The sequence below is a fragment of the Eumetopias jubatus genome, unplaced genomic scaffold (assembly GCF_037043125.1).
Source record: "Eumetopias jubatus isolate StellerSeaLion01/CBP00866 unplaced genomic scaffold, mEumJub1_p1.0 scaffold_2, whole genome shotgun sequence".
NCBI classification, from domain to species: Eukaryota; Metazoa; Chordata; class Mammalia; order Carnivora; family Otariidae; genus Eumetopias; species Eumetopias jubatus.
Genome location: NW_028274808.1, coordinates 170,482,988 through 170,498,521, shown reverse-complemented (window position 1 = coordinate 170,498,521; position 15,534 = coordinate 170,482,988). Strand labels below are relative to the sequence as shown.

Sequence of the window (15,534 nt, the reverse complement as noted above, 5' to 3'; positions counted from 1 at the left end):
CAAATAAATAAATAAAATCTTTAAAAAAAAAAAAAAGGACATTTTCCCTTGGGTTGAGTCCTCCTCCAGTTAATACCTGGGCTCTCCTCTTCCTATCCTGTGGCTTCAGGCAGAGATAAATTGTTCCACAAATCTCCCCGTCAGAAGCCTAACCACATTTTTCCTGCTGATGCCTCTGATCCCAAGAGAAGGTGGGCAACCTATACATCCCATTCTCCCTCATGTTATAAACCTCATGTTGAATGATCTTTTTCTCATTGAAAACGATGATTGCCTTTTTTGACACTTCTGCAGGAAAGCTCTAGCCTGCTATCTTTGAAAAAAACAAAAACAAAAACAAAAGTCCCACAGCTAGGAAATGTGATAAAGGACAAGAAACCAAATGATGGACTGCCGGGCAGAAAGACTGGCCATTTCTGTCAGAAAGAATTATTTGGTCCTGGAGGGCATCGCCGTCACAGATGTGCGCGATACTTTTGTTTCCGGCAGACTCAGCTCCCTCCCTCACTTCTTCCTGGTCTTTATTCAAAAGCCACCTTCTCCGTGAGGTCTCTCCAGGTCAAATTGCAACCTTCCCAATATTTCATATTCCCTTTCCCTGCAGTTTTTTTTCTCCTTAGAATGTATCATAGCTAACATCCTTTGTATCTTACTTGTCTATTATCTATCTCTTGCACTAGAATGTAAATTCCACAAGACAGATTTTTTTTTTGTCTGTTACCATATTCCCAGGACCCAATGATGTTGCTTGGCACCTACTAGGTGCTCAGTAATTATTTGTTGAATGAACAAATACATCAAAGTCTTAAGTGTATAATCTGTGGATACTGAATGAGAGGATGGAAACAGCCATATTTTAGGGCAGTTAATGAGAAAATGTCTGGTTGAGTTATGTTATGAAATGTTAACTATAAAAGTAATTGTGTCCATTTTAATGGTATTTGATGTTGTAGGACAAATGGATATGATTTGGAGGCTTAAAAAAAATAAACCTTTTTTCCATTAAAGTGAATGGAATTGCATTTTTTACTTAGAAGAATTCACTCTATGAGAGATTTTTCAAGACTCTTCATCAAGCGGGGGTTGATTATGGTGAAGAATTAAAACCACCTAAATAAGTAACTATAGGTATACTGATACTGTGGAATAGTATGCAACAGCTAAAAAGAATAAAAAGAAAGTGTCTTAGTCATTTTGGGTTGCTGTAACAAATACACCACAGACTGGGTGGCCTAAAGAGCAAACATTTGTTTCTGCAGTTCTGGAGGCTGGTAAGTCCAAGGTCAAGGTGCTAGCAGATCCAGTGTCTGGTGAGAGCTGGTGTCCTGGTGTGCAGATGACTGTCTTCTCAGTATATCCTCACATGACGGAGAGCAGAGAAAGACAGGAAGCAAGCTCTCTTGTGTCTCTTCTTATAAGGGCATTAATCCCATTCATGAGGGTTCTCCTCTTATGACTCAATTATCTCCCAAAGGCCCTATCTCCAAATATCATCACACCGGGGATTAGGCTGAATTCTGGGGGACGCAAATATTCAGTCCATAGCAGGATGGAGTAGATCTCTGGACTAACAGATCTCCAAGATGTATTATTGAGTGAAAAAAAAAAGAAATTCACAGTATGGTGGTACTTGTAGAATATTTATCTAAAATGACACATGCACACACACTCGAAGATATACTACACACACACACACACACACACACACACACACGTAGAAGATCTAGAAAGATACACATATAACCACCAACAATGCTGTGACCAGGGGTGGAAAGTGTTGTGATAAGGTAGAGGATTTGGCATAGTAATCAAAGGGAACTCCAGTGTTATTTGTAATAATTAAATATTTTTATAATGAAATTGTATTAATGGATGACTTATGAAACAAAATTTTTAAAAATCAAAACAAGAAGCGAGGTGCCTGGGTGGCTCAGTCAGCTAAGCATCTGACTCTTGATTTTGGCTCAGGTCATGATCTCAGGGTTGTGAGATCGAGCCCTGCATCGGGCTCTAAGCTGAGTGTGGAGCCTGCTTGAGATTCTCTCTCTCTCCCTCTCCCTCTGCCCCTCCCCACTTCAAAAAAAAATCAAAACTAGAAGCGAAAGAAAATTCCTTCTGATCAGGGAGCCAAGAGGATAGGGGCCTACCAGTGACTTAAAGCATAAAACACACAAATTATTTTTCAACAGAAGAGTCAGAAGTATGAGTGAGGGCCTCTTCATGATTTGGATTTCTTCATCATCAATATTCCTATAAGGGTCTAAGACAAGTTGGATGACTATACAAATCTCTTTTTGCTTTCCTCAGAGAAGCTCAAGCCAAGTATTCCAAATGCATAGTTTGTAAAGACTGTGATTATGTAAACAGAAAAATTTGTCATTTCCATCTCATTGGAGATGGACTCCAACTTTCTTAGCCAGATAGTCTCTGTAATCTTCCTACTAAACCCAAACAGCTCTGAGATACATAATGGCAACAGAAGCAATTTCAGAAACTTCTGGAGGGAAACACTGCACAAATAAATGAGTCTGTGGTTCAGAGTTATTAGCTTGATGCCCAAATGCATATCATATTTGCGAGAAGCAGTTTACAATCTGCTCTTCTTGACAAATGTAACACAAGGGGATTTAAATCCCTGCATTTGCAATTTCTGTCTCTCCTCCAAATTTATGGCAAAACTGTAGACACGAATAATGTGTCAGGGTTGAATGAATTGAGGTCTCTGCTCTCCTCCTACAGCTCCATTTCACTCAAAGGAGAGTAATAAATGGAAAGCAAAGGAAAGTCTCAGTAGATAATGAATCTGAGTCCTAATAACCTTCCTGAACTACAAAATGGATTTGTAATTTATTTGGCATTGCCCAAACTATTTGGTGCCGGTAGTGAGGTGTGAAAACATTTTGGCCACTTTGGGCCACAACTGTACATTTTAAGCATTTCCTCAACAACTCATGAGGGGTCAGAACTACCTTTCCCTGGCAAGGATAAAAATTATCCCTCAATGGTAATGAAAGACTTGTTTCCATGCTGCCCTAGACATTCGTTGCCTCCATGGGGTTGTGATTGATTATTAAGGAGTCTTTATTGTCCTGCAGCCCCTGGGACCATAGTATGACCATCTATATGAGATATGGGTGTTACAAGCCAATGCCTTGTATCCCACATCTCTCTTTCTTTTAAAACCACTCGGTCTTTGGCAAGGAATGTGAAGACTCACATTTACGCAAGTGAAGTCATGTGCAAAATAGCATGTTTGCTTGCTGAACAGTACCTAGTCTGTCACTTGGCTGGTCATCTCCTTCGGGATTTGCTGCAAAGGCAGCAGTTGGTCAGTCATTGCTAGGTCATTGACACCTAATGAGAATAATATACATAAATGGGCTGAAATTAGTTAGCTTAGAAAATGAAAGGCTTGTTGATTTTTAAAGGCAGGAATAAAGTCCTCCTTGTTTTGCATCCAAATGTTTTTTTGGATGCATTTTTGCCTTTTTGCCTTTTTGCCTCTTTGAGGTAGTCATTTGTTTTATTTTTTTCTTAACCAGAGCTAAAACTGAAACAAATCATGAGATAAAGAGAACATCTATTGGTTTTCATGAACCTATACCCCTTCATTCATTCAATCATCCATCCATTCATCTATCTGTCCAGTAGGTCCACAACATTTATTATGTGGACCAAGTAAAATAAAATCACATTCAATTTGAAATTCACTCTGCCTTTCTCCCATCCAAAATTAGGTAAATCAGTTTGAGCCAAGAAATCCAGTAGGTATATCCATGGTTTCTGCAAACACCCACCTGTATGCTAATGCCACCCAAACTTCTACCTGGAACCCTGACATCACTCCTAAATTCTAACCAGAGTTGCCTACCTGCCAGACATCTGTACATCAGTATTTGAATATCCCACCAAACATAATCTGAACACATCCAAGTTGAATTCATCATCTTTCCTTCTCCTCCTACTTTCTCCGTTGGATGCACAGTGTTACTTCTGCCAGAAGCCTAGCTGTCACCCTAGGCTGCTGCTTCTCTTCATCGTCAACATCTGGTCAGTTGCCAAGTGCTATTGCTTACTTCTTTGTGTATCTTCCTCCATCTCATTGCCTCAGTCTTGTTTCACTTTCTTCTTATCTGTCCTATGAACTAGTGTAATAGATATTGAAGGGTAGCAGAATATGACACCACAGTATATGACTGTAGGAGCTCAGGATGTGCCACCCTAAAATATGCTGCTTTGATATATTGATTATTTTGAGCTGTAGGCACTTGAAAAACAGCAAATGCAGGGAAAGGCTTTCTCTGCACTCCCCTTATCTGCCTAAAGACAGAACCCCAAAAAGGAATTCACTTGTCATAAATCCCTTCCCCTGGAGTTTCATCAATCAGAGAAGATTGATTCTTATTACAGGAGAGGAGACTAGAAGTGACAGGCAGACTTCGTCACAACCTATCATACCTCCCATCTGTTCTTCTCAGGGCCCACTCATCTTTCCTAAAAATCATTTACTTTCCCCAAAGAGGCCTATATCTCCTTCCCCTTTCCCTATTAAGATGGTATATAAGCCTGAATTCTAAGCCACCTCTTTGAGTTACTCATTTTCCCCTGGGTATCTCTAATGTTACACGAGGTTACAATAAACTTCCTTTTGTTTTTCTCTCGTTATTCTGACTTCTATTACAAAAGTCTCAGCTAAGAACTCAGAAAGGTCGGAGGGAGATTATTTCTCCTCCCCCATAACACCAACCTGATGTCAGCACAGGTCCCAGTCCCTCTCCATGAAGGTGATATCAGCATGGACTCTCTGAGAGTGCAAATCTGGTTATTCCCCTGATTAAAACCTTCACTGGCTGGCCTCAGCATTCTGGAAAATACCCAAACAAAAACCTTTACAGTCTGATCCTACATTTTCCAGCACTTTCATCAATTCCTCACCAACTCAAGGGTCAAACTCACAGAGATTCTTGCAGGCTGCTCCTGGCACCATGCCCCCCTCACCTCTATGTAGTGGCAATTGAACACATGCAACTGCCACCATGCATTGACTGGAGCCTATGAAGGACCCTTATGGATTAAAGTATTGAACAATATTGATAACATCATAGAACAATGCATTCCAAAATCAATATAGCATCATTAGACAAATGAAAGTGTGCTTTAATGGAATTGATTTTTGTCTGAACTTTTTTAATTTGGCTGTAGTATAACCCCAAAAGTGAGATGAAATTCCATAAATCCTCCAGTGTCTCAGTCTTCTCTTACCACAATGATTCAAAAACTGGTATTTAGGGATAACTGAGAAGGGGAAAAAAAAAGATTTTCCTGAGAAGGGTGTTCAACCATTAATAAGCCCCCCCACACACACACACACCTTTTTTAAGCTATAGGGACTTCCCAAACCTTTTAGTTAGTTATTGTGTACTGGAACTCGCTAAAATGGGGATTTACGGTGCAACTTTTCTCCAGGTTGAACAGGGAAGCCTCGTTCCAGAGCACCAGTTAACAGCACCCCACAGTGGTGCTCCTCTGATTGCAATCTGCCTTCCCTCTATTCCAATATCCTTTGCTGTAGTAAATCATTCTTTCAGTTGTGCAGTAGCATTTAAGGCCTGCATGCTTAATCTTTAATTAGTTAAGCAGTTACAAGCTCAAATTATATAGTGTGAAAAATATCACAATAGATCACTGTATTGTCGATCTCCCCTGCAGAACTCTGACATTCGCAAGCTTAACAAAGCCCATCTCTGTCACACATTAATTACTGCAATGTCCTTGAAATAGAGAATAGCATAGTTATTACTATTTGCAAAGAGAGCGTACTTCTATCTCCCGCATGTCAGCCCATGTGTGGGTGTATGCATGTGTATGTGTGTTTGAAAGACACATAGACCTTGAAGTAGGGCCCCCTTTTCTGTACATCTTTGCCCAAGTGCCTTTATATGTGTTCCTTCTACCCTAACCAATTTATCCTTTAAGACTAAGATTGCATCCCCTCCTCCAGGATGTCTTCCCTCACTTCTGTCTTCCTCCTTCATTTAGGTGCCCCTTGTCTGGGTTCCCATAGCACTCTATTCATTAAGTCCACAAACACTTATTGGGTAATTTCTGTATCAGGCATCTGGCTTGGTACTGGATTTTCAAAGATGGATGAAACCAGTTCCTCAAGGAGTTAAGCCCCAGCCCAGCCCTTTCCAGGCTGCATTATAATTGTCTCCATTACCTGTCTCAGCTATGGGACTGTGCCTGGAATAAGGTAGCTGTTATATTAACAAATAGATGAATAACTGAAAGACCTCCACATCAGCAATATGTTAATTATCAAAAGGGAGCCCATCCAAAGCTTTAATGGGTAATGTACTCCAAGTAAATTCCATTGAAAAAACTAATAAAAATTAAGTCTGAGTGCTGAGATGGTGGGGGAGGTTCCACACTGCTCAAATATTATGGTGGTATTCATTAAACAGGAAGGAAAGATGGAGTCTTTCAAACAAACCAGTTTGGGGCACCAGTAGGCCAACCTGGGTCCCAGAGCTCGTACAACTGGTTCCCAAGAGAAGCAGGATACTGTCCTCTCACCTCCCTGTCTGACCTCCCTATTGCTCCTCCACCACTATCCATCCCATTTAAATGAGCACATTGTCTAGAGTATGGCCTATCTGATTTCTGTCTCTGATGGAATTTCTGGCACTAAAACATGCCATTGAAAAAGATTCTTATTGCTCACATTAATCTAATTGTTCTGTAAAAAAAGCAACAATTACTGAATAATGGAGAACTTTTCTTCTAGTATTAGTCTGTTATTTAGATAGCTAGAATAAAATAGAAAGTTTATAAAATACCTTTTTTTTCCTACTGAATTTTTCCCTCTGAATAAAGAATAAAATAAGAAAAAAAAATCTCACTATGATGTAATTATTAAGCACTGTTGGTTTGTTTTGACATAGTGGAACTTTGTTATGATACACTGTTTAAAAATAAAACTTGTATTGTCCGTTTGCCAAAATAGGGAGGGGAATAGAGATGATTTCCTGTGTCTGTGTAGCAAATTTCAAGTCGAAAAATGTGTTTTGAACCCGGTAAGCAGAAAGGGACATTCCAGGTACTCGATTCACAGCCTTTCTTCATCAATATTTGGGTGTTTTTGCATTGTCATTACTATCTCTCACCATAGGGGATCATGAAATGAGTGAAAAGATTTTAACTCTTTTTAAGTAATTGATGAGACAATTATTTGTTGAGCCTATTTTATGAGCATCTAGAGCCAAAAGCTTCTTTCTGTGCAATTCCTCTCACAACCACCAAATAATTCAGTTCTGTGGAGGTACTCTGATACATGGGTAGACACAAGAGAAGCATTTGCGCCAGAGCAGTTCTTGTGGTAGAGTGTTGTGTGTAGTGTACCCTGCAAGCATTGTCGAAACACAGAGATTCATGATACAGAACCCCTCTGAGAAGTGTTTATGAGATGTGCCTGGGTGGCTTAGTCGTTAAGCATCTGCCTTTGGCTCAGATCATGATCCCAGTGTCCTGGGATCGAGCCCTGCATCCGGCTCCCTGCTCAGCGGGAAGCCTGCTTTTCCCTCTCCCACTCCCCCTGCTTGTGTTCCCTCTCTTGCTGTGTCTCTCTCTGTCAAATAAATAAATAAAATCTTAAAAAAAAAAAGAAGTGTTTATGAAAGGCATTTGTCTGTATTGGACAATTTTTTTTTCGTAAGGAAAAGAAACTACTCTTCCCTACGTAAAGAGATGATTAAGATGCGACAGAGTAGAGGGTTAAGAGCATGGAGTTTGAAACCTAGACAACCTGGGTTCAAATCTCAACTCTGTCACTTTTTAAAAATATGTATTTATTTATTTATTTGAGAGCGGGAAAGCACGTGTGGGAGGGAGAGGGAGAGAGAATCTCTAGCAGATTCCACGCTGAGTGTGAAGCCCGAGGCAGGGCTCAATCCCAGGACCCTGAGATCACGATCTGAGCCTAAAAGAGTCAGAGACTTAACCCACCGCAGGTCCCCTCAACTCTGCCACTTAATAGCTGCATGATCTTGAGTAAGTTACTTAACCTCTCTTTGCCTTAATTTTTTCACCTGTAAATTGGGGTGATGGATAATTGTCCTTACCTCCTGACTCAATACTGGTCTTTAGGGATAATTGGGAAGGAAAAAGGAAAAGATTTTCCTGCGAACTGTATTTAACCATTAGTAAACCTTTTTCTTTACATTTTTTTTAACTACAGGACATGGAAAACGTTTTAGTCTGTTACTCTGCATTGGAACTCTCCAAAAGGGGGCTAGAATGTACAGCTGTGAGTGTTATGAGACAAAACCCATTAACTAATCCCTGCTAGGTGCTTACAGTAGCGGCGGGCACATAATTACTGCTACAGTCGTTCCCCCTTATCCAGGGTTTCACTTGCCTTGGGATTAGTTACCGGTGGTCTGGAGGCAGACAATCCTCCCAGTGAATCGGCCCAAGGCCAAAGGTAACCTAAGGCTCCATCACAAGGCCTAAGTCATTCACATCACTTCATCTCATCAAGGAGGCATTTTATCATCTCACACCATTACAAGAAGAAAGGTGAGTACAGTACGGTGAGTTTTTTCAAGAGAGAGACCACATTCTCATAACTTTTGTTATAGTATATTGTTAATAATTATTCTCAATGATTAGTTATTGTTGTTAATCTCCTACTGTGCCTAGTTTAGAAATTAAACTTGAGGTATATATGTGTAGGAAAGAACATAGTATACATAGGTGTTGGTACTATCCACGGTTTCAGGCAGCCACTGAGGGTCTTGGAACATATCCCCCACAGATAAGGGGAGACTACTGTATTATTATTAACCCCCTCCCCAACTCCTACCCCAACATTTGGCCCTTTTGGCAGTGATTGTATGAGCTTTGACTTCCCTAAAGCAGCTGAGAAGGATGGAGCGGATATGTATCTTTCAATGTGCAGGAAGGAAGGCTCTCCCCAAATGCACACATCTAGAAGTCAGACTTGTTAGTGGTAAGTAATCACTTTGAGAACTCCAGCCCATACACTTCCCCAGAGCAAACCATTTCCTTTCCCAACATTATTTTCATGTAAGGGGAAAATAAACATTTAAAGATAACTGGGAAGAATCAGGGCTCCATATAAGGATATAAACTGATGCCTGTCGTTACCAGATGCCAAATCCCAGAAAGGACTACCTCTGAAACAAGTTTTTAAACTGTACAAAGCAAATTGTCAGTTGGGGGAGGGGAGAATGAAGAATTTTAGGCCACTATTTTCTATTAAGCATTGCAGAGAGAGAGAGAGAGGGGAGACAGAGAAGGAGGCTGTGGTTTGTACTAAAAAGGAATTAAAATAAAAAGCAGACTCCAGGATCCTGGGCAAAGGAGACCTTGTCTTAATCTCAGTTCTGTCACAGACAGTCTGCGAAATGAACTTGGCTGAAACCCTCAACCTCCGGGGCTTTGGTTTCCTTACCTGGAAAATGAGGGCATTAACCAGATGATCTCTAAGATTTGCTACAGCTCAGAGATCCTGACTTTACAAAATAAAATAGATGTCAGATGTTATATTGAGCAGGCAACAGAAGCCAAGTGTGGAAAGTTAAGCAGGAAAAGGATCTTTTTGCAAAGATATTATTGGTAGCTCACAGAACCAAAGGGAAGGCTGGAGAACCAGTCTCAGAACCAAGGCAGTTTGGTGGCAGTTCGGGGTGTACTGGGGCGTCTAAAAGCAGGAATGACTCAACTCTGCTGCTGGGATGAATAAGCCCAAGTCGGTTTTTTTCTACCCATATGTCATTGTACCTATAAATCAAAGTCCTGACATGGAGGGTCAAATTGGTTTAGCTCTGGCCACATGTCACGCCTTGGCTGATGGGCAAGAAACTTTGATTTACAGCCCCATTAAGACATCATTCCATGGGTGAGAGGTAATTTCCCTAAGAGGAAATTGGCATAAGGTATGAAAGAAAGATAATGACGACTATGTGGCTCTTTACTACAGGTGTTGTGCCTGCTCTTGTAATATCACACAGTGATATCACTCTTCCGTGTGAAAACAGATAGGCTATTTTTACAGTCCATCTGAAAATAAACATAACTTTGCAGAGAGATTATGACACCATGACAACTTTGCGTACACTCTTCGCGAAAGTTTGGGCAAAAACACATACTTGAAGAATAGCCTTAGCATGCTCCAGGAGATTGGTCTGGGGGAGAAACCAAGCCTGGGTTTTATTTTCAGCCAGTTTCTCTCTGCACATCTCCTTGGAATTGAAGAGGCACGTGCCCAGAGGCACCTGCCAGTCTTCCTCCTCTTCCATATTTGCAGAGCCCTGTTTTGATTCTGATGGTCAGTTCCTCTCCCCTCCTTAAGAACCAGGCAAATCTGGATCCTTCTAAATTTGTCACGATGGTCTCATCCCCTCCATCATTGGTTGGTTTAAGAACATGTCCATGATCCAACTCTAGATGCTCTGACATGAAGAGAAATCTGGGAAGGCTTCTTATAAAGGTTTCTTTACTCTTAAAAAGGACATTGTGGGCTGAGCACGTGATGATTGCTGGTGCTATGGCACCACCATTTCATCTCTTCTTGGAAACACTAGAGGGAACCCCGAAGACAAAAGTCAGATGATGGTAGAGAGGAAAGTCGGGGGAAAACCTGGGTGCATTTGGTAGGAGGTCTTGAATTCACCAACTCTGGAAGCATTCTCTTCAGAATTCCTGTTAGGTAAGACAATACATCTTATCACTTAAGGCATTTTGACTTGGGTCTATTATTATTTACAGATGAAAGTATCTCAACTGATAGCCCGCAAAATGATTTTCTTCCAGTAAGTAGCCATGTTAAATCCATATTTCCCTCTGGGAACAGTCTTACCTCTCAGGAAGGAATATAACTCATCCAGAGGATTTTGTGAAGTATATTTTTACCAAAATGTTCTGATTTTCCCCTTCCCATGCATGTACACTTCATCTTGTCCTTCAAATCACAGAAACGTCTATACTACTTTGTCTTTACTAAAGTACATGATTTCCAGTTCACAGAGGGGTTTCTAAGCCCAGCCAAAGATTTGGTTGTCATACCTCTAGGTTAATTGATAACATACGTTATTGAGATTTTAAAAATGTAAGACCTTCCACTTATTGTCCTAAGATCACCACCCATCAGAATAGCACCAATAGTTAGAGATGATTATGAAAGATATAGACAGAAAAGAGAAGTAAAATCAAAAAGAAACAGGGAAGGAAGCAATCAAAGTCAAATTATGAGAATAAATTGTCAAAAAATTGAGCCCAAGTCTTTATTCTACCATGTTTTACATGAAGGGAAAGAAATATAGTTGGGAGAGCAAAAGAGAGAAGCTATCTCCTGAAAGAGGAAGAAAGGAAAATGCAATTCATATGATATTTGTCTTTTGTAAAATTTGGTTTTATTAAACATAGAGTAGGTACAAAAGTATATTTTAGACACTTCAACCTAGAACTGAATCCACATATCACTCCTGAGACCATAGGCAAATTGGTGAGCTTCTTAGGGACAATGACACCTATCTCCAGGAGTCATTATAAGGAAGAAGTGAAACTCTACAGGGCATGTGCCTGATGTACAGAGGGCTCAGTAAATGGTTTTGTTCCAACAAATATGTATTAAGAAGCTTCTGTGAACCAAGCATCATACCAGCTGCCAGGAATATTATGGTGAGCAGAATCAGTCTAGAAAGGGCAACAGAATTAATTAATAACCATAAAAATAAGTATAAATAACAGATATGAAAAGGGCTATGGAGGCTGAGGAAGTGTATACTTGGGAAGTTTGATCTCTTCTGAAAGATCAAGAAAAACCACCTTCAGCCCTGCTTACACCCACTTTCTTGAAAAGCCTACCCTGCTTACCGCCAACCAGATATGATTCACTGGCCTGTGAATTCCCAGAAAGAAGCGTGAAGCCTGTACATGACATTTATCTTACCCTATTGTGTCTAGCATTATAACTAGTAGTATGCATGCCCTGTCTCCTCTACCAGAATATAGACTCTTTGTAGGCAGACAGCAGGCCATCTACAATGTTCGAATGCTTCACACCATCTATTAAAGTCTATTATTTCAATAAATAAGTGAAATTAGCTTCCAGAGAGCTGCCACAATTTAACAGAATTTGAAGCTTAATTTATGCCTTTTGTAAGCCAAGTTCCCACTGATTTTCAAGTCATTTGTCTGAACATAATAGGCAATGTGCAAGGAAACAATAATTTGGCCTTTCAGAAATTGTATAATATCCATCCCTCATGGAGTGTGATACCCCTAAACTCCTGCTGAATAATCCCAGACCTGAGCCCGACTCACCTATTAATCAAGTTCACAGAGACAATAAAAAGTGAGACTACCAGAATTCCATTTGCCAAATCTTCAATCCCTAAATGTTACGGTTAGAATCTCAGTTTGTGATCTAGCAAAAAGGAAGAAAAGAAAAAGAGTACCGGGAAAAACCTCTTTGTGCTGAATCACTCATTCCGGTTAGGTTGCTTAACAGTAAATCTGACCCTGCAGTTAAACTCTAGAAATCTGCTCAGACAAACAGGTGTAACCTTATAAGGATGCCAGGAGATTAAATTCCACCTTAACTCTGGAAAGGTATTTTTATATTTTTCAATGTTGAGAGATGCCCTCTTGTCTATATGAGCTTTTATTGTAATTAATAACTATAATTATTCTTTTTTTTTAAAGATTTTATTTATTTATTCATGAGAGACAGAGAGAGAGAGAGAGAGGCGGAGGGAGAAGCAGGCTTCCCGCAGAGCAGGGAGCCCGATGCAGGACTCGATCCCAGGACCTGGGATCATGACCTGAGCCAAAGGCAGACGCTTAACCATCTGAGCCACCCAGGCGCCCCAATAACTATACTTATTCTTGACATCAATGATAGCTATGAAAAATACAAACACCAAGAAGAATCAGAAGAAACATTTTGCTATTAGATTTAAATACTCGTTTCATTTAGTATTTCACTTAAATTCATTTTATTTTGGTATCTTTGAAATTTTTTAAAACATCCTCAGTGCCAAAAGGAGGCAAAATTTATAAATCCAAACAAATGTATAAAGGAACAACCCAGGCCCTCTTAAGTAATTTGCCAAATAGAAACAATCCATCTGTATAGGAAAACCCATCAAATTAGAATCTTCAATGTGGGCGAACGAGAGAAAAGATTTTCATCCTTGACCCTGGTTTTGGTTCCTTTCAAAATCAAATTCTTGGGGCCACTGTAAGCTGTATAATGACAGATAAGCAAAGACAGTGAGCATTCCCTTGTTGTTTCCATGGGTTTCATCAGCTTGTTTTCCATGACTCATGACGGCTTCCTGAAAAAACTCTCATTTCTTTGATCTCGTGGGTCAAATCAATGCTCTTGAGCCAGTTTTCATCAACCAGTCAGCATTCCTACTGTTTCCTATTGTGAATCCTCAGCTGGACCCATATATTTACTAGTTAGCTCATTCCCAAAATGAAGTTATGAGTATTCTTCAAAAGGGTTCAGTCCAAATGGTCCAGAGGAATTCAGAAGGATACCCTGAAGATTGAAGAAAAAAAAGACAAATGTTATTACCACAAAAATGTTAACTATTACCTGAAAAGAATTAGTGGAGAATAATTTTTTAAATCATTTATTAAAACTATGTATTATAAGAATACCAAAAAACCTCCCAATATCACTTTAAGATTTTATTTATTTATCTGTGAGAGAAAGAGACAGCTTAAGAGAGTGAGCATGAGTGGGGGAAGGGGCAGAGGAAGAAGCTGACTGCCCACTCAGCAGGGAGCCCGATGCCGGGCTTCATCCCAGGAGCCCAGGATCATGACCTGAGCCAAAGGCAGGTGCTTAGCCAACTGAGCCACCCAGGCGCTCCCCAATATCACGGATTAAGAGCTCTTTCCAATCCTGTGTTAGGCAATGGAGCCTCCGTTATAAACCTAGGAAGACTCTGTGGTTAGTGGTAACAAACTTCTCAGCCTAGGACCCAGAGAACAGAGGGTCTCCTCGAGCTTCTGTCACTACAGTATGTTTGGGTTAATTTTCTTTTCTATAAAATGAAAGTGTAAGTGTTCATGCAAATTTCTTTTAAAGAGACATAGAAGTTGGGATTTAATCATCCATTCAACGTATACTTATTGAACACATACTAAATGCTAGGCAGCATTTCTTCTGAATGAGGGGGTCTCTCCGTTATGCTCCTTGAGGCCCCTGTGACTCTCTATTGGAATTAAGACTCCTCAATCTGATTTCTCCACTGACTGCATGTTATTTGGCCAATGAGTAGCAGAATTCTGGACATACAGTAAGTGCTCAAAAAACATTAGGTGAATGAACAAAGGGGATCTCTTCATATGCAAGGTCAAGCATCCCTGAACAAGGAGGACCAGAATGAGAGGCATCAAGCATAATATTTCATTAAAACAATTCTATGATTACATTAGTCTAGATTACTTAGCAATTTCTGAGCCAAGAGCAGACTCTGATTCCACTAAGACCCAAACACTAAGACCTGCTTCTCTCTAGTTCTGAACACAAATATATCCTTAGCAGTTAGTTTCCAGTTTGACATATTGAACCACCTGTGCTTGATCCCTTTGCCTCTCTAGATCTGCACTCCATTTTTTTTTCCCACCCTGCTTGGTACCCTGGGAGGCCAATCTATATGAACTGCCTCAAACCAGCTCCAGTGTCCTCTAGCTCTGCTTGGGTTTGACCAATGGTAAGTACTGGCACATCGGGGAAAGAGAACAGCCAAAGTGAAATATTCTCTCTCTTCAGGGCAATCACAGGCTGTTGTCACTTGACTAAAAGTCACAGTCCCTATCAGGCAGCCCTCCCGACATAGTCCATCAGTGTGCATGCGTGCGTGTGTGTGCATGTGTGTGTGTGTGTGTGTGTCTGTCTGTCTGTCTGTCTGCCTCTGTCTCTGTCTCTGTCTCTCTGGGTTCCTTGCCCCTTTAGTCTTAGGGACAGCAGCAGAGCCCCACTGTGACTAGTTTGAGGGTGCTGCACTCTCCTTTTGGATTTTTCCACAACCTGACTTAATAGACCTTTTATTAAACTCACCTCAAATGATTCCATTTGAGTATACTATTAGTTTCCTGCTAGAATCTTGACTGATAACTACCTAGGTATCATGTATCATGAAGAACAAATAGTGGTATACACACACACACACACACACACACACACACACACACACACACTGGAATATTACTCAGCCATAAAAAAAAAAAGAATGAAATCTTGCCATTTGCGTGGCACGGATGGAGTTAGAGAGTATTGTGTTAAGCAAAATAAGTCAAAGACATATTTTGTCTTTCAGAGAAAGACAAATACCATATGATTTCACTCATATATGGAATTTAAGAAACAGAACAAACAAATATGGGGGGGAGAAAAGAGAGGCAAACCAAGAAACAGACTCTTAACTCTAGAGAACAAAGTTGGTTGCCAGAGGGGAGGCGGGTGGGGGGATGGGGAAATCGGCGAAGGGG

At 40.4% G+C, this 15,534-nt stretch overlaps 1 protein-coding gene across 10 annotated transcripts in view; it reads right to left on the bottom strand.

Moving 5' to 3' along the window:
- Window positions 1-7,794: 7,794 nt before the first annotated feature.
- TMEM156 (transmembrane protein 156) overlaps window positions 7,795-15,534 on the bottom strand; it is a 65,334-nt gene continuing 57,594 nt past the window's right edge. For 8 of the 10 annotated variants that reach the window (XM_088021209.1, XM_088021208.1, XM_088021212.1 and 5 more), the window contains one exon: window positions 13,006-13,573. In XM_088021209.1, coding sequence (XP_087877335.1) covers window positions 13,561-13,573 — 13 coding nt within the window. In that variant the 3' untranslated portion in view covers window positions 13,006-13,560. Of the gene's footprint in view, window positions 10,726-13,005; window positions 13,574-15,534 lie in introns of those variants that run through there. The other 2 variants (XM_028126442.2, XM_088021211.1) reach the window with 2 other exon arrangements.